The sequence below is a fragment of the Narcine bancroftii genome, unplaced genomic scaffold (genome assembly GCF_036971445.1).
Source record: "Narcine bancroftii isolate sNarBan1 unplaced genomic scaffold, sNarBan1.hap1 Scaffold_212, whole genome shotgun sequence".
In the NCBI taxonomy this organism is placed as follows: Eukaryota; Metazoa; Chordata; class Chondrichthyes; order Torpediniformes; family Narcinidae; genus Narcine; species Narcine bancroftii.
The window spans coordinates 28,304-54,155 of NW_027211947.1; the positions used below are offsets into that span (position 1 = coordinate 28,304).

Here is a 25,852-nt window from a genome sequence, read left to right on the forward strand (position 1 = left end):
TTCCTTGAAATGAAGAAGACTGAGGGGAAATTTAATTCAGATTCATAAATTTATGAGAGACTTGAGAGGATGAACAGGATGGACCCACTTCCCTTAGCGGAGAGGTCGATAATGAGGGAACATTGTTAATCAACAGAAAGAACAGAAGGGAGCTGAGAAAAGAAAATCCCACCGAGTGGTGGCTTCTGTAACTCACTGCCAGAGAGGGTGATGGAAGCAAAAACCTCACATTTGAAAGGTACCTGGTTGAGCACTTGGAGAGTCTGGACCTGGAAAGACACGGATCATAAGAATTGGAGTGGGATTAAACATAATAGATCAATTTTCCTAGAATGGACATGATGGGCTGAAGAGCCTCCTTTCTGTGCTCTAAATTACAATGACTACCACAGACAACTAATTCATGACATTGTTTCGGAGCCTACATAACAATGACCTTCAACTTCAGCATTCTCACTTGGATGAAGATGAGGCTTGTGGTCATTAAGCCACGCATAAATACAGACTTCAGAATTACACTGCACCCTATGAAAAATTGGAGGTACTCTATTATAAAATTAGGGCATAGTATTGATTGTTTAGAACAACCCAGGCATTCCTCACTGGTGTCACTATGGGGGTGCAGGGGGTTTGGACCACACTGGGTGACACCATCAGAGAGGGTGACATCAAAATGACTCTCTATAAAATTTTTGTACATTGTTTCAGCAGAAATTTATTATTTTTTATAAAAATATCCCTGTAGTTAGTTATAACAACAAAAACATGTCTCATAAACCCAGTTTACATGTATCAATGTACCTACAAGGCTAAAACTCGATGCAAATTTACTTTTTGAACCTTCTCAAGTTGGAGCTGTCATTATAACCCAATTACAATGATCCTTTGAATCACGCGCATGATATTGTAATTTAAAGGTGTAATTTTAATTTTGCTTGTTGTTTATCTCACTACTATAGGTGCACCAAAGAAAAGGTACAAGGACTGCCTAAAGAAATCTCTTGGTGCCTGCCACATTGACCACCGCCAGTGGGCTGATATCGCCTCAAACCGTGCATCTTGGTGCCTCACAGTTCGGCGGGCAGCAACCTCCTTTGAAGAAGACCGCAGAGCCCACCTCACTGACAAAAGACAAAGGAGGAAAACCCAACCCACCATTTTTCCCCTGCAGCCGCTGCAACCGTGTCTGCCTGTCCCGCATCGGACTTGTCAGCCACAAACGAGCCTGCAGCTGACGTGGACTTTTACCCCCTCCATAAATCTTCGTCCGCGAAGCCAAGCCAAAGAAGAATAGCCATTATATTCAGTGATCTAAAGGAATTATGATTTACAAGTAACATTAGGTACAAAAAAGCATTATTAAGGATTCTGTATGGTCGAGTATGGGAGGAGATCCTGGGGTGGGGGGGGGGGGGGTGGGATGGTGACACCATGAGTTATCGCACTGGGTGACACCAATCCTAGTGATGCTACTGCTTTCCATATTGAGACATCCCTCCTTTATGTACATGATAATATTAGTAATCTCAAAATTGATTCTATAATGGAAAAGCTCCAAAAGAAGGAGAATCGTAAATCAGTACTTTAACTCCTTGTGACCTTTTCCCAATTGTTGGTACTGGTATTTGATTGGATGTGGGATTCAATCATCAGACCTGGTGGATAAGCTGTCTCCACTTATTAAAAAAATACTTTAAACTGTTTTGGGATACTTTCTGCAGAATTGTACAGGTTGTACCTCTTTAATCCGGCGATGGGTATAAGGTATGGATTGGGTTTCTTAGAGTTTTGTTACAATGTTTCAGGAAATGAAACCTTCCTTGTGTTGTCCAAAGATTTCCATGATTCCCTGAGGGAAATGAAGTGTGACATTCTTTTCAAATGGGAGAGGCAGGAGTTTATGTCTTCAGCTAAGAAATGCAAACTTGTCCACTTCAAAAGACGTGGGACCCTTTATGGACTATTGCCATAATCTACAGAGTTAGGGTCGTTTAAAGTGCTTTGATGCTGCGCTGTCGAGTTTCAGGTTGTTGTCACTTGATTTCCACATATCATTTCCTAACCTTGCTGAGTGGTCAGGGTTTTTTTCTTTTTTAAACTGGATAATATAACAGATAATGGCTCAGCCCAATCATGAAAAATACAAATTTTGATAAAAACTTTACAGAATGAGAAGTAGCAAAAGAAAATGATATACTTTTTCTTAAAGAAAAGGCATAATTCATTAGAAAAATAACTTTTCTTTCCTTTATTTCTCTTTTGGGTTTGTTTTTCTTTTTGTTTGATATATTTTACTACCACTATTACCAATGAGTGTTGGGCCTTTGAATTATGTTCATATTTGAAATCTTTTTCCCATATTTTCCCATACAATTGCACATTGTATAATTGTGTCGTTCTATTTTTTATATATTAAAAACCAATAAAAATATTTTTTAAAGAAATGCAAACTTGGTAGCTCCACCCATGACACAGGCAAAGGAGAGATAGGACTATGTTTATACAGTACTTGACTAGAGAGCCAAATTGATCCACAGTTCTACAGAGAATTGCCAGCTGTCAACCCCTTGTATGCTCAAATGGTAACGTATTGAAATTCACTCAAAGCTTCCATAGAATTGTCTGAGATGAGAGTAAAATATACATTTTTTAATTACATAAGGAACTGGAGACAATTAGGTAGGAGGTAGTTCATTTATACAATGTATTTCATTACCTCAGAGCATCCCCAAGGATTTTACAGTGATTTGAATTGTAGCCAATGAGAGGCTCCATCAATAACCACAGAGTCATAGGCTGCAGGAATAGGCTTTAATGCACACAAGACTTTGGCTGGCCCTGATCCAGGTACAGGACTGCTGGAAAAGGAGAGGTAGCACGACCTTTATGGCCAGGGCAAAAGGGGAGGAGACTTGAGGGATGAGTCATTAGTGGGTGAGCGAGCCTCATATATACAGTAACTGGTAAGGGCTATACAATGGAAGAAATCATATCAGTACAAGCCACTATTGAAATGCAGGGATTATTGCAGCCATCTTATGTAAAGCAAGGTCTCACAACAATATGTTTAGTGTGATAAATATTGTGCAGCTTTTCATGGATAATTCTCTTAAATATCTTCAAAAAAACGTGCTTACATTTGGCTGAGTGAATGGATGAAAGTCATTTGCCTACCGCATTAACTTTGCTTCCCTTTCTCTACGGTTCCCTTGACTCATTGAGCATTTTCTGTTTTTCCTGAACAACCCACAGCTTTACTGGAGCAAAGCTCCACCCTGTGTTCAGATGCAACACTTCATAAAGTGATTTGTTCTATATTTTTCCTAAAATACCACCACCTTTTGATGATAACAAGAGACACACAATTACTCATATTTATTCATGGGGAGTTTAGCTTTGCATTGATATGTGGAGGTCATTTTGGTACTTGAATATTGGAAGTATCCATTCACATGTTTAAAACAAAAGAATGGTCAAAAGACTATCAATTGAACAGAAACGCACATCAAGGTGTAATTCCTTAATGACTGATCATCCAAAGGCTTCTGAGATACAGAAGTCCAAATACTTTCACTCTCTGCATAAAAAAAAACTTTCTCTTCATCTCCGTCCTAAATGGCATTAAATTCTCTAAACAAGATATAGAAGCTGAAATAGGCCCATTGAGTCTGTTCTGCCATTCTAATCATGAGCTGATCCATCCTCCCACTCAGCCCCACTTGCCAGCATTCTCCCTGTGAATGAATGAACTACCTCCTACCTAATTGTCTCCAGTTCCTTATGTAATTAAAAAATGTATATTTTACTCTCATCTCAGACAATTCTATGGAAGCTTTGAGTGAATACCTGTCAATCTCTGCCTTAAACACACCCAATGACCTCGATTCCACAGCTGTATGTGGCAACAAGTTCCACAGACTAATGACTCTCTGTCTACTCCCTGTATATTCTCAGCAAGACCCACACTGAAATCCCTCCATATTCTAGTACTTGCAAAATTGCATGTTCATGCTTCTTCCCAAAATTTATAACAAACATTTTCCTCATGAATTTGCAGCTTCCATCCTCTTGACCATCCATATTATCTATCCTCTGCTTTTCTCTTTAGCTTAATGTCATCTGTGGGCAGCAACCTCCTTTGAAGAAGACCGCAGAGCCCACCTCACTGACAAAAGGCAAAGGAGGAAAAACCCAACACCCAACCCCAACCAACCAATTTTCCCCTGCAGCCGCTGCAACCGTGTCTGCCTGTCCCGCATCGGACTTGTCAGCCACAAACGAGCCTGCAGCTGACGTGGACTTTTACCCCCTCCATAAATCTTCGTCCGCGAAGCCAAGCCAAAGAATGTCATCTTAGATGCATCACATTTTATCATTTTGACTGATATATCTGTAAATAGCTGGAGTTCAGAAGTGATTCCAGTGGTGCCCAACTAATAATAATAATGTCAAACTGAAAGCATCCCAGACAAAGAAGCCACAGCTCAATGAATGCCTCACCATTGAATTTAAGTTTTTACCAATATATTCTGATCATGAATTCTCAGCACTGGACCTGAAGATGCAATGTTTGGCACAGTGACAGATCCACCTATGTGCATCCTTGTAGTCATATGAAACCTTGGGGACTTTCAATACTCCTGCTAAATCCAAAATTTCTGGAAGCACTGGAGGTAATTTTTATAAAGGAAAAATGAGGAACATTCTTTCAAACTTCAAAACAATGAGAATTATTTTCTTTTCCAAGGTGGAAGAAGTAACGGGACTTGCTTCGCAAACACAGGTTATCTTTGAATCTTTAAGCATCCACATCAATCTTAGACCAGTTTAATGTGAATCCCAACAGACGAACAGTGTTGTCTGGCATGTGGGCTCTAATGTGATTAGTGTAATATATTGTTACTGTCTAATTTTAATGACATTTTGCTGAATGTTAATTTAGTACTAATATCAATGGGTACCTCGGAAGAAAAATCTCAAACCCCACCAAGAAACCAATTTTAACGACATAATTTAATGAGTTTCACTCTCAATGGTGCAATTACTTCAATGACAATACTTACTCGTCACCCCAGTCCCCTGTCCATTCCATGTTTTTCCCTGATCCCCATGGATTGAGAATCCGAACAAGGGGCACTCTTCCTTTTGGAGTAGTTAGCTAAAGGAAATAATATTAAAAAAAAAGATCAGAATATAATACAGTTCAGTTCATTATATCAACATCCATGGGGACTGTCAGGCTTCAGTGGCACACAGGAGGAAATGAGTTAGAATGTATTTGTAGATACATAGACTAATTCAAAAATATACTCATTCTAAAATGTTTTCAGTTTAGCTTTTGCCAAGAGAAAGGCCATAGGAAATAACAAAGCGTGTCTGGAAAAATTCCTCACTTGGGAGTTGTTTTGAATTTTGATGGTTTTGAATTACATCAGAAGCCAGAAAACCAAACACCATTTACCTAAACTAATTTTGTCAGTGCCATGATTCATACTAACATTACATTTTGACACTGCCACCTCCTGACATGTACCTCAAGTCATCCTTCCTGCAGTTAACAACAGGTAAGTCTCGTGATGTGGCATGGCAATTAATCATTGTTTATAATCCCATTGTACTTTGCTTTAACTTGCCATCACCTTCAACAAGATGAAGTGAAAATTCACTGTAGAGATACTGTCAGAAAGATCTTCTTTTCTCAATTGCTGAAAGCAGAGGAATACAGAGCTTCTGGCATTGTGCGGTTGGCTCAATGTTACTTGAGCAAAGTCAACATCCAACAGTATTTATTTCATACAAATGTGCAGAGCTGTCTCCTCTGAAAGAGGATGAGCAGCATAAATAGGAGGAAATCTGCGACCTTGGGGAAAAAATATTGTTACATTATTTGATGATAGATTACCTTTTTAACTGCAGTAACTCCATAGGCATGCCCAGCAATTAAACCATCTTGGTTTTCATATCTGTTATCTCCCTAAAGGACAGCAGGTAAAGAAAGGTGAAGATCAAAAATATACTGCAAGAATTACATTTATTTATTTTGAGTTCGAAACATTGGAGGTTTATTGACGAGTCTGTAGAGTTGCTCTTTGAACCACTGTGATCCTTTAAGTGCAAGTGCATTCCCAAAGTTGCTAAGTAAAGTGTGTTCGGTGTGTTCTGATAATGAGAAGTGTTTTTAAATTGTCACAGTATGAGGCAATGTTCGAGAGAACCTACCCCAGCAGGTTCATAGCTGAAAAATCTAAGCAATGTTCTAGCAAGTCTCATACACGCATGAATCTAGTCAGCATCAACGAGAAGTTTTGAATTATTCTTGCCATTCTTTAGAAACTCAATATCTGTATATAAAGTATTTTAAGAGTGGATCTAAATTGAAACTGAGTTTTAAGTTATTGCTGAATTATTGGCAAACTGGATTACACCAAGAACAACTATATTCCTTTCAAAGTTCTCATTGTACTTATTGTGTCCCTGCTTTATGAAATAAAGGCATACTGTAGCGAAGTAATCTATACTGAGCTACTATAGATGTCAGTGTACATGTGGTTGAGTGATGTATATGCTGGGAAGTTGCTGTAGAGTCTAGTGCGAGATGGACACCTCCAGGCTTACGTGCTGGGCTTGTATACATCATTGCTTCTGTCACATGAACAGGAAGTGACATCATCAGTGATGCCATCAGCCCAGATTCAAAAAAAACCTGTGTTGGATGAAGGTCAATTTCCCAGGTTTTCCGCCATTTTGGGAGCCAGTTCGCTTACTGGTAAGTGGGTTGCCACAGTAGCTGAAATAGACAGTTGTGCAATGTTGAACGCTCCACACCAGGAAGGTGTTAAAACTGATTCTTCTGTTTTAAAATTCATATCCTTGGTTTCAGCCTCCTCCATTGTCTTGCAGTTTGTATTCTACATAATCATTCTAAGCACCTACAAACCTTCTAGGTATCGATTCTCCTCCAGCTCTGGCCTCCTAATCATTCTCAAACTTAATCACCATCTCTGGTTGCTGTGCTTTCAATTTGCAAGGTCTTTGGTTATGTTTTTCCTTCCTCAATCTCTTTCTTACGTCATTCTTTCATATTTCTCACTGTGACCAAACTTTTGATCATCTAGCCCAACATCTCATCAGCATCAGTTTTAATTTGGTGATACTTCCGTGAGGTGCCTTGGAACATGTGAGGTGAGTGGAAACCATTATTGTCTTCTTTAAATAAATCTATCAATGTCAGGTTTAAAATCTCCATTTATTACTCCAGCAAATGGAATGAAATTGAACAGAAAAGGTCTGCAGATCTTGAAATGGTATTAGCACAACTATTCATTCATAACCTAAATGGGTGGAAACATAAACAGAGTACTGCATCCTGATGAGAAAGTGGAAAGAAGGGTATATCTGAGAAAGCAGAAATAGTGATAATAAAACAAGGGTGTTTGTCTCTCTCCCCCACCACCCCCCCAAACCCCCACAAGGTATTCCTCAGCTTCAATTTCCCAGATTCTTGTAAATTACATGGCTCCCAAGAGAAAAGACATTTGAACATTTATTTTGTTTGAAGTACAAACTATCTGTAGCAAGGCCACCAGAACTGATTAAACCCAATGAATAAAACCTTTGAATCTTACAATTAAAACAAATGTTCGACAGGATAGATCGCTGGGCTCCCTTGCATCACTGGCTCCCTTACACCATGGGCACCATGAGCCCCCTTCCAGAGGCCCTACGAAGGCCCCTTAAGGTGGTCATCATGAACCGTTCACAGACGACTGCTTGAAGCCTGCACATCTTGACCTCAGCCAGCTGGTCACCTTACAACCAGCCAAGCGCAGGGGCAGGCCCACTAAAGCACAAATAACACAGGTCTCGGGGCAACAACACGCTATCGCCAGTTCTTTGGGGGTGCGGCAGTGCACATCTGTGACGGCAGGCGAACCGGCTCCGTGTGTTACGGTCGCGGCAACAGAGCAGCCTCATCAAGATGGCGCCGCCGGGATTATCTTTTCCGCCAGCCAGGTCAGGTCTGCATGCGCACAGGAATACGTCTTGCCGTCGTTTCCGGCGTGAGATCATGACTTAGCCGGGGCCTTATAAGGCGCAGTGCGGGAAGTTTCAATAAACAACTGCAGTGGAGATGAGCCCACTGAGTACCGGTCTCGTTTTTTTCAACTCCACTTAGCTGTTGCTACATATGCACAGTTTATGATTTACCTAGTTTTCCTCCCTTTTGTATGTATTTACTCGCATACAATTAATTTATCATGTAATCATCATTTATTATGTATGCTCAGATGTTAAATTCAATCAAAATATTTAAAAAGGAAAGAAAGGAAACGATCTCAGTACATTTTGACTGTGCATGTAACAATGTGATTTAAAGGTGTAATTTTAATTTTGCCAGTTGTTCATCTCACTACGATATATGAACAACATTCGTACAAAAACATTACTAAGGATCCTATATGGTCTGGTATGGGAGAAGGCCATGGTGGGGGGTGGGGGTGAGTTACCACATTGGGTGACGCCAACCCTAGTGACGCCACTATCTATCTTACCCTTCCTGTTCCACAGGCCATTAGAGCATTCTTCCTGGAGGCAGCAGCAAGACGATCGTACAGTTCCTCATATCGATCTGCGTAGTCTGAGAATCTGTAAATTTCACCCACACCACCAGTGAGGTCAGTCAGGGCATCCAGCGTCCATCCTCCTTCAATCGCTTTATATGAACCATGTAACCTGTGGGGAAAAACATCGGCAAACAGCAGTACGGAAACTGACGACCCATTTGATGGCAGGCACAGTGGATTTTTGGCTGTATGAGGCAAATATGGGAATGATTGTCCTTTTTTGGCACTCCAGCTTTGGAATACTAATGCTGTATAATACCAGATTTGTCAGCCCTATTTACATAGAATTCTCAAGTAATTCTGATTATGACACAGAAAGAAGCCATTTAGCCCACTGTCAGAAACATTCCCATCTTCACTCATTTCTAATCTAAACCTTGGTAAAGATTCAGGAGATGCAGGTATTCTTGAAGGAATCTGGCATTTTAAAACTACCCATTAATATCATAATGTTTGAAAACTATATTATTGATTATGAATAGAGCACACAAAATAAATATCTGAGAAAACTTGGCCTGTGACATCACAGGCACCAGTTTTACTCCATCAAGGACTTTTACAAGAGGCGGCGTCTTAATAAAGCAGCCTCTATCCTCAAACACCCTCACCATCCAGGCCATGCCCTCTTCACTCTGCTACCATTGGGGAAAAAGGTACAGGAGCCTAAAGACACAAGGACAGCTTCTTCCCCACTGCCATCAGATACCTGAATAATCAATGAACCAAAGACACGGCCTTATTTTCTGTGCACTATATTGTTTTAAAAAAAATTATTGTTGCTTATATGGACGTTTGCACCATGACGCTGCCGCAAAACACCAAATTTCATGACTTGTTCTTGACAACAAATTTTGATTCTTATTCAAATGTAAAAAGTTATCTGTTCATATTTCCACAAAAAAATTCCCATATTCAATAATTTGCTGGAATTGCAACTGGCAGGAAAACAATTGCAGAATAATGTATCGATAGAACGCTTCCATTATAAATGTGAACTCAGGAATGCACAATCCAAACAAAGACAGGAAGGCGCAAGAAAAAAAGAATTTTGTTTCTAGTCCATTGCCAAACAAACTGTGCAATGTAGTCAGCTTCACAGATTTTAATTTCATCGACTTCAACAGATTATAATGCACATATACCAACACATCACAGTGCATTGGACAAAAAGAATTTCTCATGAAGAATCTTTGACCTTAAATGACAAGTGTCTCTTGACCTGCTGAGCTATTAGGGCATTTTCTGTTTGTATTTCAGACTTCCAGCATCCAGTTTTTTTCCCCCCATTTTCAACAAATTTCCATTCCAAGATTCTTAGGTCATATTTAAGCATTATATTGATGACCATTTTTTTCCAGGTCTTGATATAAATAAGAATTTGACAAGCACAATATTGTATATTCTCCATTAGTGCACCAGAATGATTCTGCAACTTTTAAGCTTTCTAGTGGTGCCACATTGTGATGCGCTATCGAGCAGAAAAGCAGACACAAAATATAAAGTCTGTTCAACAGGCTTTATTTCACACAAACTTCCACAGAACTGGCTGTGAGAGTGGCTGTGCTGGCTCTGAGACTGACCTTGAGGGGCCGGATGTAGCTTATATCCCCGAGGGTGATTGACAGCTGACCAGATGGGGCTTGGTCCATTCAGGTCGGCTGATTGACAGCCGGCCAGGTGTTGCCTTGTCCTCCAGTGCTCTTCCTGCAGGTACACAGGTTGCCCCCTGCAGTCGGCTAGTGGTGTATCACTACCCACACTCAATTCTGACAAGTAATTCAGCAGGGAGGTCTGCAAACAATGTGACTGCAATCCAATGCACAAAAGTGCTGGAGAAACTCCATTCAGAGAGCCCCCCCCCCCCTCTCCGCTCCTATCACTTCTCAGCTTTTTCTCGTCTGCTCTCCCACACATGTCCACCTTTGACCTCTTGCCTATTAGCCTGCTCCTCCCCTGCTCCTTCCCTTTCCTCCCCACTCCCATCTCTTTATTCAGGTGCCCTCCTGCATTTTGACCATACCTTGATGAAGGGCTCAAGCCTCAAACGTTAGTTACCTTTTACCCCCTATAGGTGCTATGTGAATTGCTGAGATTCTTCAGCACTTTTGTGCATTGCACTGACGAGTCGTTGATCAGATTTACTTACTTTGCAAATGCCTTTTCAAAAAGCGATGGCCAAAATTCATTGCTGGCTTCTGATCGAGCATAAATAAGTTGTCCATTTCTTGTTGGCAAATAATCATCCACCAAAATTTCTACCCATTTCCCAAATTGCCAGAATCGGAAACGAAAGATTCCATAGTATGGAGAGCTGCCGGTGATAAACTGGCCTGTATAATCATTTGGATACATTAGTTAGACTCGCTCCCCTCCTTCAATTCGTGACCAAAGTAATTTGTCATCATAAATGCTCATAATTTCCTTTGAAGTGAGAATAGAATCACACAGGAACAGAGATTTCTGCAGAAAACAGAATGGTTGTGAATGATGTCATCTGGCAGAGCTTTTTTTGGATACATCAAAGTAATGAGAGGACCGATATGAAGAGAATGTCATTTTGTGGTGAATCCAAAATGAAAGGTCATACATACAAGGAATTAATGAATCCGGCAGACAATTGAGAAGAAATGATAGTGTGAGTTACGAGCACATTACCACAAAGAGTGGCTGAGGCACATTCCATTGATGCATCCAATTGGAAATTAGGGAAGGGAAAGGAACTGAAGCTTATCCTGAATGGTTCACCTAATGCAAGACATAATACAGGACAGTACCCCATATCCGAAATGCTTGGGTTTTTTATGGTTTTCGGAACAATGGAACTAAGGTTCCTCTTGATCTTATCACTGTCATCCATGGTGGTATCTGCAGATCTTTGCACACCAGAGCTCTGTTGTTACCAAAATGGAGCTAACAAAACATCAGAGCCCCACATGGGCAAGACGGATGCTGAATTTTTTTCAACTTGTGACGACATGTCGGCGCTAAAAACGTTTCGGTTTTTGGATCTTGTAAGTTTTTCAGATATGGGATACTCGACCTGTTCTAATAACTTAAAATGGGAAAGCTGAAATTAAGCCTTATGATGAAGAAATGCCACTTAGGGCATTGAAATTAGGCAATAAACACTGTATAAGCACATAATGTAGGCTCACAACTTTTAACTGCTATTTTGACATAGGTATTTTATCATTTAATTTAAATAATTAAAATATCCATTAAGAGTTTTAAAATATAATACAAATTGATTAATGTGAATGTGTCACTATTTGAAATGATCTCATGATATTGAGTAGTAAGTCCCATTCTTCTGTGGCTTCACACCAGCTGACAGCTTGATTTCTGACAGTTGCTGACCTTAAATTCTTTAAATGGAAAGCTTGGTTCTGATATTGCTATGAATATAATACAGGTGCACCTGCCATGAGTCCTTGCTAACAAGAGCATAGATTTTAAGGGGACCAAAAAATATATTAAAGTGGAGGTTCAAAGAATAAATATTTCACCAAAAAAAAGAAATTCTGAGCCTCAAAGCATCTTGGAAGTTAAATCATCAAGCTGAAAATAAGTTTGATAGTTGTTTGTAAAGGAAAAGTAAAGAGAGATACAAGTCATAAATGTTGGGTTAGATTTGGTGTCTAATGTGCCCAATAAAATTGGTAGTGCCTTGAATCAGAATCCTAGAAATGGAATACCTTGGAAGCCCATTTTCTCCCCAGCAGTTGGGAAAGACTACACTGGACAACGAAGACTTTGCTTCCTGAACACTTTTGGGTGTATTTTGGGCTGCTGATCATGAACATCACCTGAAAATGTTCCTATCATGTACAACCTATCTTTGTGATTTATTTTCATATTTTGTCTACTTCAATCATCCAAAACTATGAAGTTCAATGTGTCGTTGAAAATTCTGCATTCGGACTTGGACTTCATCTCTGCTGATCTCGGTGCAGTCAGTGACGAACATGGTGAATGGTTTCACCAGGACACTGCAACCATGGAAATGTGGTATCGGGGCATTTGGACGCTAGCCACATAATGTTGGGCACTGACATGAGAGGTATCAGATGCTGAGTACAATTGAAAATAAGCAGCAAAACATTTTTAAGTCAGTTGAACTAATGCCATATATTAGCACAGTTATATGATGAAACAAAGTCAATAAAAGTTAATTTAATGTTTCTCCAACCTCCTACGTGATACAGCAAATCTGAAATTATCTTTGAGCTCAATTTGAAGTTGTCTATCATAATCCACAATTTTTTTCCAGGAAGCAAACCTTTTGACAAAAAAATGTTGTCCAATGCTATCATCCCAAACCCTTCTCTGTTATCCTGTAGGCTACAGTATAGCAGATTGTTTCTTTCCTACTCACTCTATAGTTTTCATAATTTTACATGAATGCAGATTCTTTTTCCAAAATGACTCCAGCTCAGCCAATGTGAACTCAGATTTAGTAAGCATGCCAATATCCTCAGTGGGTGACACACCGGTCAATTATTTGTGGGTTACAACATTCATTTCTTTGTAATATAGCTGAGAACAGTTTGATCGAATTATTTCTTTGAATACAGCAACATTGAGAGAAAAAAATGAATGTTTGGCTTGTGGCACTTCTGAGTTGGATGAAAAATATCCAAGACTATTCCAGACAGACCCAGTTGAAGTTGAAACTCTACCTTTGAATAATCAGTTAGTGTCCAGATTGGTATTTGTATAAAAATGGGGGAATAGTTCATCTCCCCTTTATACAGGCTGTTTAGGTTTATTTGCATTCCATCAAGGACAGTTAATCCCAAAGACGATAGGAAACCACTGCTGCCATTTCTCCTTACTGATTGCCGAGAATAAGCAATGTTTATGTAAGCTCATAAAAAGCTTGCAGTGGGTCCACAGCAGCTTGCCTTAGGGCAGAGAACGTGTTACTTCCTCAGAATATAGACCAATATTATGTTTGCAGTTATATATTTACTTCTACCATGCAAGAGGGATTCACTATCCAACCATTCACCATCCAAGACATTGCTGTAATTTGGAAATGTGAATTCAAAGACTGAGCTATTTAGCTTCAAATCTAATATTATGACTTCTAATCACATGAGATGTATGTAGGTGTACTAAAAATAATTATGTTCTCTCTGAATCTTTCAACCAGAAAATATACTTTGTAATTTGAACAAATTCACACAATTGACAAAAACATTAACCTTTAATAATAATTTGTTGACAATTGTGATGTTTAAAAAGAGAAAATAGAAATATTTATTAGTTTTTGTGTTCAGACAATCATCTTCAACTGTCTATCATCCGTTGAAACTTTTCTGACCAAAGTCTTTCTGCAAGCCTACACTTGCAAATGGGATTTTGTGATTCATTAAGAAATTAATTAAATATGGATGATGGGTTGAATCATCAACCTGTGTCTTAGGTGAATGGTATAATAATTAGCAGATGGTGGAGAACTGATAAACAAGAGCAAACCTTTCACGTGGTCAAGTATTTCTGAATCAGGTACCCCTTTCACACTGATACTTCAAGCCGGGTATAATCCGCCTTTAATATGCCTACCCTCACCTACCTGTATAAATGCGATGAAGGCAGATTGGGGGTGTCATTTCAGTCCTGTCTTTTATCCGCCAAGCGAGGTAGTATCAGAGGCAAAGCGGGCGAGTGTAAAAGGGCAAGCCATGTTGCCGGGTCCAAATGGGAAAGGAATGTCCTGCCTCTTTTGCTCCAGGAAGCCGACTTGTCATGTAAAAGGACAAGTCGGCTTCCTGGAGAAAAAGAGGCGGGACATTCCTTTCTCGTTTGGACCCGGCATTTCTTCTGTTCTGTGTAAACAAGAAGCCGGCTTCCAGAGACTAGTCATGTATTCAGCAATAATGCAGATTTTTAATGTAAAAAGAGTACAAGATGTTTAAGGGAACTCCCCTGCAACTTCTCTCTGGATGGAAATAGCAGCAGAATTTAACCATGTAATCAATCCAAAAGGGGACTGGTTACTACAAGAAATACCTCTCAGCTCCTTATAATCCTAATCTCACAGCTCATTTGGCATCCCAGAGTCAGGATGTGATGAATAAAATCATGTACAATTACACCTAGTGGTCGTTTGAGTAATCAAGTAAAACCACTGGTATCTGGCACCCATCGAGATTTGTAAATGCAGGTAAGTAAATTTTCTGATTGCTTGAGATTACCTGTTATGTGATGAGTGAACTGATGGTGAGGCATGCCATTTTTATACATCTGTATTTTTTACCTATTTATTTTCTGATTTTTTTTTTTTGCCGGTTGTTCGAATTCTGGATAAAAGAGGCTTTATTGTCATTAGCGGTACATAAAATTATCCCAGCAGAGTGATTTATTTTGTGCTTTAATACCGATACATTAAAAAATGAGAAAGGAGCAGGAGCTGGCCACAGTATTCTGGCTCATGTCCTCTTCTGAGCCATTCCCCATAGCCCTCAATTCCCTGACCATTCAAAAACCTATTTACTACCTCTTGAAATACCGTCAATGAATTAGTTTATACATCCTCTCAGGTCTAGAATTTGAGAGATTCATACTGTTCATGACAAGAGGTTTTTATGTGGTCCAATGTTGTAAGTGTCCCCTCATTTGAGGTAATCCCACTTAATTTTTCATGGATTTATTTTTAAATTATAATGATTAATATACTGCTATTTATTTGGTGATAATATTAATGCTGATCTGATTTCCAGAGAAATCTGGATGTGTTTTGTGATTTGAAACATTTTTTGACAGATTTTTAAGTTTATCTTTCCATTCTACTTATTTCTTTTGTCCAATTTAAAAAACGTGATAACATTTTCAGATGTAACAATGTTATCTGCTGTTGTACTGAATTAAATAGAATGAATATTTCATTAAAGTATAATCTGTCGATGAAATAGGATAACAATCCTTCTGTCACACTGCTGGCAAAAGTCCAGGTTGGTGCAGAATTCTGGTACCAATCCTGACATAGACCAAGCAAATACTTGAATAACTAACTCTTCAAATGCCTTACTCTTTTATATTTGTCCTTCGAATTAAATTTCACCCTTCATGAATGCATTAAACTATTGTTCATTCAGGTCCCTATAAAATATCAGAAAGTTGGGCAAAAGGTTAATTTTATTAACTCTTCACTCTTTATTTTGGGGGGAGGAGGGCTGGACTAATTTTAAGTTAGATTACTAATATTGTGTTACAATTAACGGGGGGGGGGGGTTATTTTGTGTAGTTTTCTGATGCAATATTGTAATCATACCATTTTAATTTTTTAAAAATTTTTCTTTAAATGTAATTCTCTATTGTATTTATGTTATAAAATTTTAAATAAAGTCTTCAAAAAAAAGTTGGGCAAAAGGCATTTAAAATGCCACTGGCTTCCTCCCAGAAACATGTGCTACAGAAAAAAAATTATAGTTTATACAGCATATGAGAATGATAGCATAATCAATTTAGTGCAATTGTTGACACTTTGATGGGTAGCAATCACAGAAGGTGATCATCCTTTTAAAGGCATATTTCCCTGACCACTAGACATTTAATGCACATTTAATGGTTTTCATGGAGGAGAGAGAAAAAAAGAAAGAGAGCTTCACAGTTCAGGCAAAATGACATCAAAATGCAGATAAAGGTCAGAAAGGATATTGATATGAGGTAGCTATTAGAAGACCCTTACAGTTAGCTCTAGATCTCTCCTCCAGGTCTTGATTTGCCTGGTAACCTCATGCTGTGGTGATATTTACTATTGGTTACCATCTTTGGCCTGCCTCCGTGCTGACTGCATCAGTGATTCCTTCCCTTGGAATCCCCTAATAAAGGCTGTTACGGCCAGACCTCTCCCCCAGTATAAACTCTGGACTCGGGCCAAGCAACATGAGTGTACATACAGTTTTAAGCAATTAAAGCCTACCGTTCTGGCAACTTTTAGTCTTTGAAGTTGATAGATTTTGGAATAAGGCATCTGTTTCACAAATCTAATGTTGGCCATGCAAATTACAACTCAAAGCAGCCAAATGAATTTAATTAAAGTCTCAGTTCTGGGGATATTGACCTGAACCATTGTTCTGCTGCCCTTTATAAGAGGCCTGTATAACTTTATTTTTTTTTTTAGTTTTGTTTGCAGTTACATTTTAAAAAGCTAATTCAAAATATTAATTTGGGAACTACAATATGAACAATAAAGTCTCAGTTTTAAAAATATTATTTCTTACCTGATGGAATAACCCTCTCTGTTAATCTTTTGTATTTGGCTATTGTAGCCACTGATGCCCAAAACCAACAGTCCCCCAGCTCACCCTGCACAATATCACTTTTGCTAACTCCATCTGTCATAAAGAAAGGATTTTCGTGCAGGTCCTAGAGCAAAGAAATAACAGACATGTAAATTGAACACTCCTCCACTCTTCAGCATTTCATTGTTCTTTGGTTTTAAAATATTTTTATTCATTTTAATAAAGAAGTTATACAAAATAAAAGGTACAATTCAATAAGATGATATGGAAGGTTACGCAAACTTAATAAGGCATTCTGTGTAACAAAAACCTACAAATTGTAAATTATATCCATAATTCATATTATAAATAGTATATACCTTTTTGGGAAAAAAACCTCTAATAATACAAAAAAATTAAAATAGTAAAGGAGAAAAATTCGACCTTACCTTACCTATATGATTAGTATTCAAATAAAAATGAAGGTAGAAAAAAGTATTAATATAAGGAACATGGAAAAGACAATTTAATTACATTGAAGTGAAATTATGAAGTAAGATGGTGAGTCATAAATGACTCCAATAACCTCTGGAATCTCATATTTGAATTATTAATTGAATAACAAATCTTTTCCATATTCAAACAGGACGCGATGTCACACAACCACTGATCATGAGTAGGCGGGGCATCATCCTTCCATTTAAGTAAAATCGTGTGCCTCGCCAAAAGAGAAGGAAAAGAAATGATGGGTCTCTGAAACCAGGGACAAAGAAGATCATCACCTCCTGTTGTGCCAAAGAGAGCTATCAAAGGATTCGGTGTTAAATCAATATTTTTGATAAAGTATGGAAAATCTCTCTCCAGTATTTTTCTAGACAATAAGAAAATAAGTCTAGAAAAATTATTAATAAGAATGAATTGTTAGCATTTTGAAATTTACAGAACAATATAATGAAGCACATTAGGTCTGTGATAAAGCTGTCCATTTAATTCCATGACCATCCCATCAGTCTTCTCTCTCTCACAGACATTTTCCTTCAACATATTTATCTCAAGATTCAAAATTCAATTTATTGTCATGTAATAAAAAACACATTATATAACACGAAATTGCCTTTTGACTGCTATAAAAGAGATAGGAAGAATTTGCCTGAAGCACCGCTTACAGTCAGAGAAAGAGAAGCAAAAGAGAGACCACAGCTCCCCACCAACAGAATCACTGAACATTTGTGGAATTGCCTCCAGTGCTCCCGCAAACTCCGCGGCCACACAAGAGTCCAGTTCAAATCATTGCCATCTCGAGCACCAGATCCAAACTTCCGAAATGATAAGGAACCCTTAAGCATCCTTGGCACCTTCTCGCGTCTCAGATCCAATACCTGGTTACCCCTTCAGCCAGTTTCAAGCCAGTGTCCAGCAGTCCGCAACCTGGTGTGAGTTCCTTCATCGCAGTCTCCAGCAGCGTGGCTTTGTCACCTCGAGTCACCAACAGCCTGCTGCCTGTGTGAGTCCATCAGCCGCAGAACCCCTCATTGGCCTGGTGCAGTGGTCACCATCCTCTGCTTCTCCTTCTCAGACGAGGGGTGGGGGGATGGTCTCCCTGTTTTCTGGTGCCCTGCACCAGTCCTCCGCTTTCCAGGAGAATGCAAACCCCTTGAGGCTGCAGCTGATCAGAGGCACCTGATCAGCTGGATGAAGACTCCACAGTTACGGGATTTTAAATAAAATCAATTTATCTCGGGCAGCAGCCTCCTTTGAAGAAGACCGCAGAGCCCACCTCACTGACAAAAGGCAAAGGAAGAAAAACCCAACACCCAACCCCAACCAACCAATTTTCCCTTGCAACCGCTGCAATCGTGTCTGCCTGTCCCGCATCGGACTGGTCAGCCACAAACGAGCCTGCAGCTGACGTGGACTTTTTACCCCCTCCATAAATCTTCGTCCGCGAAGCCAAGCCAAAGACATCACCTCCACTATAAGGAAATGTCTCCAGGCAGTTTGTTTCAGAGAGGCAAAAAAATGTTGCAAGCATATATATATATAATCATATAACAGTTTATGGCATGGAAACAGGCCATCTCGGCCCTACAAGTCCATGCTAGTTCACTCAAACAACTCCGCTAGCTCCCCCGCCTATTCTCCGCCCATAACCCTTCAACCCCCTCTTATCCATGTATATATCCAGCCTCCTCTAAAGTGACTCTGCCTCAACTATTTCCTCCAGAAAATTATTCCATCCAGCCACCACTCTCTGTCTTTACGGAGTTTGTACATTCTCCCCCTGTCTGTATAGGTTAAGAAATTGACTGCCCATGGAGCATTCAGGAAAGTGCAGTAAAACACAACAGAAAATGCTGAAAGTGTTCAAGAGATCAGTGGCCTTTTGGAAAATGTAAGGTCGAGCTTTCATCTTGTGGTTTTCATTGTGAATTAATTTCTGCTGAATGGGATTTTAAATTATACACCCAAAGTGTTTATCATTCTATTTCTGACTGACTCTTTAACATTCCAGTTTCTTTGCCTTCATTTTATTTCTTCTTTTCTTCTTTGGCTTGGCTTCGCGGACGAAGATTTATGGAGGGGGTAAAAAGTCCACGTCATCTGCAGGCTCGTTTGTGGCTGACAAGTCCGATGCAGGACAGGCAGACACGATCCCTTGACAAAAGACCATCAAATTTGTAAATGATTTGAATGAGACTGAGGTAGAGTCATTTCTTTTCCACTACTAATTGTCCATGGGACAATGCCATTATACTTTTGTGAAGAAATAGAGCCAAACAAGAGCACTGACTGATCAATATTCCATTCCATCTAACATAGAGTAACATGGATAGATAATTGCATCCATTTTGCACTGTTGCCTAAAATAAATTTCCCACACCACATCAGGAAGAAAACCCTAATCTTCTCAGTCACTTCATTTCCAATGGCCATTTAAAACTCCAGAATATTTTTGCATAATTGTTTTTTATGACGAGACAAATCAGAACAAGGCCAATTTGTAGTTACCACGGTGCGAATCCATTTGATTCCTTCTGGGACCACATGTTCATAGGTTAACGATGAAGGCTCAGGAAGAAAATCAGGATCTACCCAGAGTTCTCCAGTCACTTCAAGTTCTTTTATAATATTCTGATAGTTCTGAATAAAATGAAAAAAATATTAGTACCAAGTGTCACACTGGCCGTGTTTCTACTGAGCGATGAAAATTCGGGGCAATGCGAGGTGATGCGAGGTGATACAAGGTGTCCCAGTAGAAACACGTACATTGCAGACCAGCAGCAATAGAAATTCACCAAGACAGTGTGATTTTTAAACAATATATTTATTAATAACTACTAATAATATATTAATTAAATTAATCCTCTGTGTGTGTGTGTGTGTGTGTGTGTGTGTGTGTGTGTGTGTGTGTGTGAGAGAGATACCCAAAACATTACAGCTTAGGCACAATTCTAGAAAGATATTCCAAAGTTCAGTCTTGGAAATCCTGTCTTGAAACACAGGCTTTTAAACTGATGCCCAGAAGTAATCACGAAGGAGGTGGGAGAGACTGAGTGACCGACTGCTGAAAACTCACAAATCCTCGTCGAGTTTCTTGCTGAGAAATATACTTTTGTGTGAACGGTGGTCACAACCCTCCTTTTCCTTGCATAGGGGAATTGAAACGTGTGACTTCCACGATGCTTCCACAACCCAGGTATGGGTCAGTCGAAATGACCATTACTTTGGTCACAATCCGATACAGAAATTCTCCAGCATCCAAAACCCAAGGAGGTCAGTCAAAGTGACCTTTCCTTTGGCCACGGTGTGGTTCAATAATTCCCCTGACATGGAGAAACAGCCGAGTTGTCCATTTCACACAGAGTCACTCCACCTTAGATGGCTGATGGTCAATAATGTTTCCTTCAGTGATCCATCAGTATTCCACCTGTGTCCCTGGATAAAGCAACAAATGTTCTTTCTCTTCCTCCAGAGTATCAACTTTGGGTATAGGCTGTACTAGATATTGACACCCAGTCCCTCCACATCTGTGAATGGTTGCAGCCAGTACAATCCCTTAAAATGATACTCACACTAAATGAAATGAAAGATCATAATACAAGATATGTAAGTTGATTTTACATCCATAAAACCACCTGATATCTGAATTCTAGACATTAATATTTTAAAATAAATTACCAAGGAATCTCCAATGTAATTTTTGATTGTGTGTTTAGCTATTCTGTAGGGGAATTAAAACTTGCTTCTGTATTAGTATGATACTAATGTTGAACACAAAGTCCATTTGTAAAGCTATCAGATTATTTTAATTTAATTGTTTGATTAAGAAATTGTATGATTCAAACGTGCTGATGTTTTCAAGCTTCTTATTATTTTAAAGGTGAATTAATCCATTAATTGTGGAGTCAATGACAACAAAAATGATTTCTAAATATTAGGACAATGTTTGAAATAACTCAAATGCCTTACAATGAATTGAAACATTTTCATTTAATTTTACTCCCACCAATCACCAATAAGTAATGAGTGTTTCTTTGGTGGGTTACACATTTGAGCAAGCTAAAAAAAACTCACAAAACAATAGAGACCAAATGTCAAAAATGTAATCATTTCAATGTTTTTTACCTCACATTATTATTCACAGACCTGAATCAGGAATATGAATGTACAGATTTAGAAGTGAATCCTGAAATGTTTCTTAGATGTTTACTTAATTATATAATCTTGAGGTGTGGTGGGGGGGGGGGGGGGGGAATGTAGAAGTGTATTACATTGGTCTCAATTATAAAACCAGCATCATCTTTGTTAAGGTTGTGGTCAGTTTAAATTGCAATCACTTATAAATGCATTTCAGTTTATAAAGGTATTAACAAAGAATGTTCTATTACCTATGTAAAGTATGGAAACAAACTAATATAGAGCCGAAGAGTTATAGAGTAGATTAATTTAGTTTATTTATATAGCACATTTAAAACAACTCATGTTGACCAACGTGCTGTACAGATTATAAATTACATCTTGACTTAAGCAGCTATTTAAAGTGCGGTATAAAACAGGCTTACTTCCATGCCTGTGCATAAGTAAATACCAAGGGGCCCAGGGCGATTCAGTATGTTTAACTTTACTCTGGTGAACAATTATGAGAAATTTTACAGATTTAAAAACTTTACCTTGCAACTACCCAATGTAACTAAAACAATGAACTTCAAAAAGATTTCAATCTTTCAAGGACAAATTGTAAGAAAATGTAAAATGCAGTTTGCATAAATCAGGCCAAGTTTTGACAGTAAGTGATATGTAAAAACGATTACCGATTCAATAATTAGGTTGTCGTCTATTTTCAGCATTTCATTCACTTGATTCATTAGTTCCTCAATGTCATTCTTTCTAGGATGAAAATCAAGAAGAGCTTTCACATCCTCCGTGAGCATATTCCATTTTGAATTGTCCCCTTTCACTTCTGACACTTTGTCTACTTTCATCTCCAGCACTCTCTTGCCATTACTGTTGCTTATGGAGGATGCATCTGCCTGTATGAAATGAATTTGAGTTACAGTAGTATGGGTACATGAACAACTGTTCCCCATTCAGCACTGAATCCAAGTTTGCTGAGGTTAAGAGTGACACCTGTTAATTACATAGTCATAAGATATACAGGAAGATCTTTCAGAAACTGGAATCAATTACCTCTGTTGCTACGAGACATGACACACAATGCCCTCCTTCTGGGAAAAGCAACTCTTTTAGAGTCATATTTTTATAACAGACACTTCAGACAAAGTGTCTGAGCAATTCTGTATTCATCTCAACAAAAAAAGTCTTAATTTGTCCAAAAAGCAATGTATTACAAAGGACTTGTTGACCTGAACTGATGTGGTTACTTAAGGGGACAAATTGTTGCACTCCTTTCCTGACCTTCTGTGTGAGTGAAAGGGAGATATGAGCAAATGAACAGTTAATCATTTCAAATTTGTTGCAGATTCGAGACTTGCACAATGAAAACAACAGATGAAAGCATTTGCCAACAAAATGCTTTTTTCATCAGTCTACCAAAGAGGACAGATGAGGGCTGAGCAGTTATGTTGTCTGCATGGACTTTAGCAAGGGCTTTCACAAGGTCCTACGTGGTAGGTTGTTTTGGAAGATTTGATCACATGGGATCCAAGAAGAACTAGCCAATTAGATTCAAAAATGGTCAGGAGGTAGGAGTCAGAAGGTAGTCGTGGTAGTCCCTTCACAAGTCACCTATAACTGTGTGGCTCAATATAACAACGCCATTTACAAATTTGCTGACAACACCACAGTAGTGGGCTGTATAAAAAGGGCTGATGAGTCAGCTTTCAGGTGGGAGACTGAAAACTTGGGTGAATGGTGTACAAACCACAACCTCGCACTCAATGTCACTAAGACCAAGGTGCTCATTGTAGACTTTAAGAAAGGAAAACCAGAGATGTACAACCCATTGATCATTGAGGGATCAGAGGTGGAGAGAGTGACTAAATTGAAATTTCTGGGAGCCACTATCTCGGAGGACATGTATTAGACTCACCATACTAACATCATTGTGAAGAAAGCATGTCAACGCCTCTACTTCCTTAGGAGTTTGCAGAGATTGGGTATGTCATTGTAAACCTTGGCAAACTTCTGTAGATGTGTGGTGTAAAGTGTGCCGACCAGCTGCATTATGGCCTGGTATGGGGGTACCATTACCTCAGCAGAGAGCCCTGCAAAAGGCATTGGATTGTAGATTGTAGGCAAAACTCACCTCACTTATCGAGAACATCTACAAGGAACACTGACTTCAGAGAGCAGTAACAACCATCAAGGATACACACCACCCAGAAAATGCTCTTCTCTCTCTGCTACCATCGAGAAAGAGATATAGGTGCTACAAAGATGGCACCACTAGGTTCAGGAACAGTTATTACCCCTCCACCATCAGACCGCAAAGCAGCAGACTCAATTTGGGACTCTTTTAAAATCTGTTACTTGTGCATTCTGTACATTCTGACACGAAACATTGTCTGCACCTGGCCAATGCACAACGCCCTGCAATAGCCTTTGTATAAACAATGGGTAATTGTTAAAAAGAAAATCACGCAAGCTTTTTTCTTTCTTCCTGCAAGGTTTCCTCCCCAGCTTGCCTTAGGACACGTGCATTAAGGTATGACAGATGTTCGAACAAATATGGGAGCCATACATAAAACACAATAGAGAAATCCTACCATGGACTTCCACCACCTAAAATGACAGAAGGAGAAGATAACGAAAAGAACTGACTCAGTAAAATTTCTTGTTTATTTTTATTAAGTGACAACATTGTTTAACGGGTTTAATGTATCTTATAGATTGAACTTCAAATAAATGGGCAAGGGGGTGAGGGAGGGAGGGAAGGGAGGGGTAAAAAGGGGGAGAAAACAACACTGTATATATTTAAGAAGAAAAATGTCTGCATGTATCTTGGTCAATATGGTTTATAGTGTGAAAAATAAAAAAAAATTAAAAAAAGGTGTGACAGATGTAGCATCCCAATCAAACTCCCCATATGGCATTGCCTCCAGGCTCATGAGTCTATGACAATAATCTCAATAGATGGACAGACTGAAATGCGTGAACAAATGTGGGCAGGCAATTGTTTTTGTAAAAAGGAATTTGAGATCAATTACACTCATTTCAGAAGAGCAGCTCCTTGATTTATGTAGCTGTGACTCTCTGTACCTTGGTAGATGTGACAATAAACTTGAATACATAGGGAATGGAAGGTTATGGATCAAGTAAAACGTAAAGGGATCAGACAGAAGGGATTTATTTTTATTTGACATCAGGTTTGGTGCAGACATCAAGGGCTGGAAGACCTGCTCCTGTTCTGTATTGTTCTATTTTCTATCTTTATTATCTTATCATATGTTATAAATTTTAAAAATACCAAATATTCTCGTGTAAAAGTCAAATTTTGTAGACCATTTTTTAATGTTAAATTTATGGGGTGATTATACATGGATACTACTTTTGAAGGGCTGAAATATCAGAATCAGAAACAGAATTTATTGACATGAACAAGTCATGAAATTTGTTGTTTTGTGGCAGAATCACAGTATTATAGGCATCTTTTTACATTACTATGAAAGAAGTAAAAATAACAGTGCATGAAAAGTAAGGTAGTGTCTTTGGTTCCTTGATTATTCAGGAATCTGATGGCAGCGGGGAAGGAGCTGAGTGCTCGTCTTTAGGCTCCTGAACTTTTTCCCTGATGGTAGCAGAGTGAAGAGGTCATGGCCTGGGTGGTGGTGGGGGGGGGGGTCTTTAAGGATAGAGGCTGCTTTTTTAAGTCACCACCTCATGTAGCTGTCCTCCATGGAATGAAGGCTGGTGCCTGTGATCTCGCAAACACATGTATGCGACATCACTGGAATCTAAAATACCCTATCAATAGCAGATCCAAATGATTTCTAAACAAATAAAGAACAAAAACGCAATGAATTAAAGCAATAATACAGAGTCTGTGCATCAAAGCATTTGTCTTACCACGAGGGTTGGGACTGTCATATCTGTGTTAATGGAGGCTTTGGGAGCTCCGATCAGTGGGCAGCCGGGGCTGAGGTGAGACTCAGTGTCCGAGGCATCAGGGGCTCTGAGAGATGGGCAACTGTGGCTGAGGCGTGAGTTCACAATCGAGGCATCAGGAGCTGCGGGCAGCCAGGGCTGAAATGAGAGACTTAGGTCAACTTTACACAAGATGTATGGAAAATTCCAGATTTTTTGGCCAAAAATAGGGGCTGACTTTTACATGAGATCGACCTTTACAGGAGTATAAATGGTATTTGCTTAATGGCTTTTCCAAGTGTCATCCTGCAGTGTCAAAATAAGCACTAAATCTTTCAGATTGATCTTTAGTTTTCTGAACCAACCCTTGACTGGTAATATCAGTCATTCTGTAGTTAGCAATTCTAATCATTGCTCACTGTAGTACATCATGAATTTAATTTGATCAAGAACTTT

At 39.0% G+C, this 25,852-nt stretch overlaps 1 protein-coding gene across 3 annotated transcripts in view; it reads right to left on the reverse strand.

Moving 5' to 3' along the window:
• The window catches only part of LOC138750639 (calpain-A-like), a 35,245-nt gene that overhangs the window by 8,195 nt on the left and 1,198 nt on the right, over positions 1-25,852 (reverse strand). For 2 of the 3 annotated variants that reach the window (XM_069912738.1, XM_069912737.1), the window contains exons 2-10: positions 25,379-25,555; positions 22,165-22,383; positions 19,862-19,993; positions 16,853-16,997; positions 10,771-10,954; positions 8,553-8,733; positions 5,903-5,974; positions 5,064-5,158; positions 243-269 (exon numbers count right to left, since the gene is read on the reverse strand). In XM_069912738.1, coding sequence (XP_069768839.1) covers positions 243-269; positions 5,064-5,158; positions 5,903-5,974; positions 8,553-8,733; positions 10,771-10,954; positions 16,853-16,997; positions 19,862-19,993; positions 22,165-22,383; positions 25,379-25,399 — 1,076 coding nt within the window. In that variant the 5' untranslated portion in view covers positions 25,400-25,555. The remainder of the gene's footprint in view (positions 1-242; positions 270-5,063; positions 5,159-5,902; positions 5,975-8,552; positions 8,734-10,770; positions 10,955-16,852; positions 16,998-19,861; positions 19,994-22,164; positions 22,384-25,378; positions 25,556-25,852) is intronic. The other variant, XM_069912739.1, reaches the window with a different exon arrangement.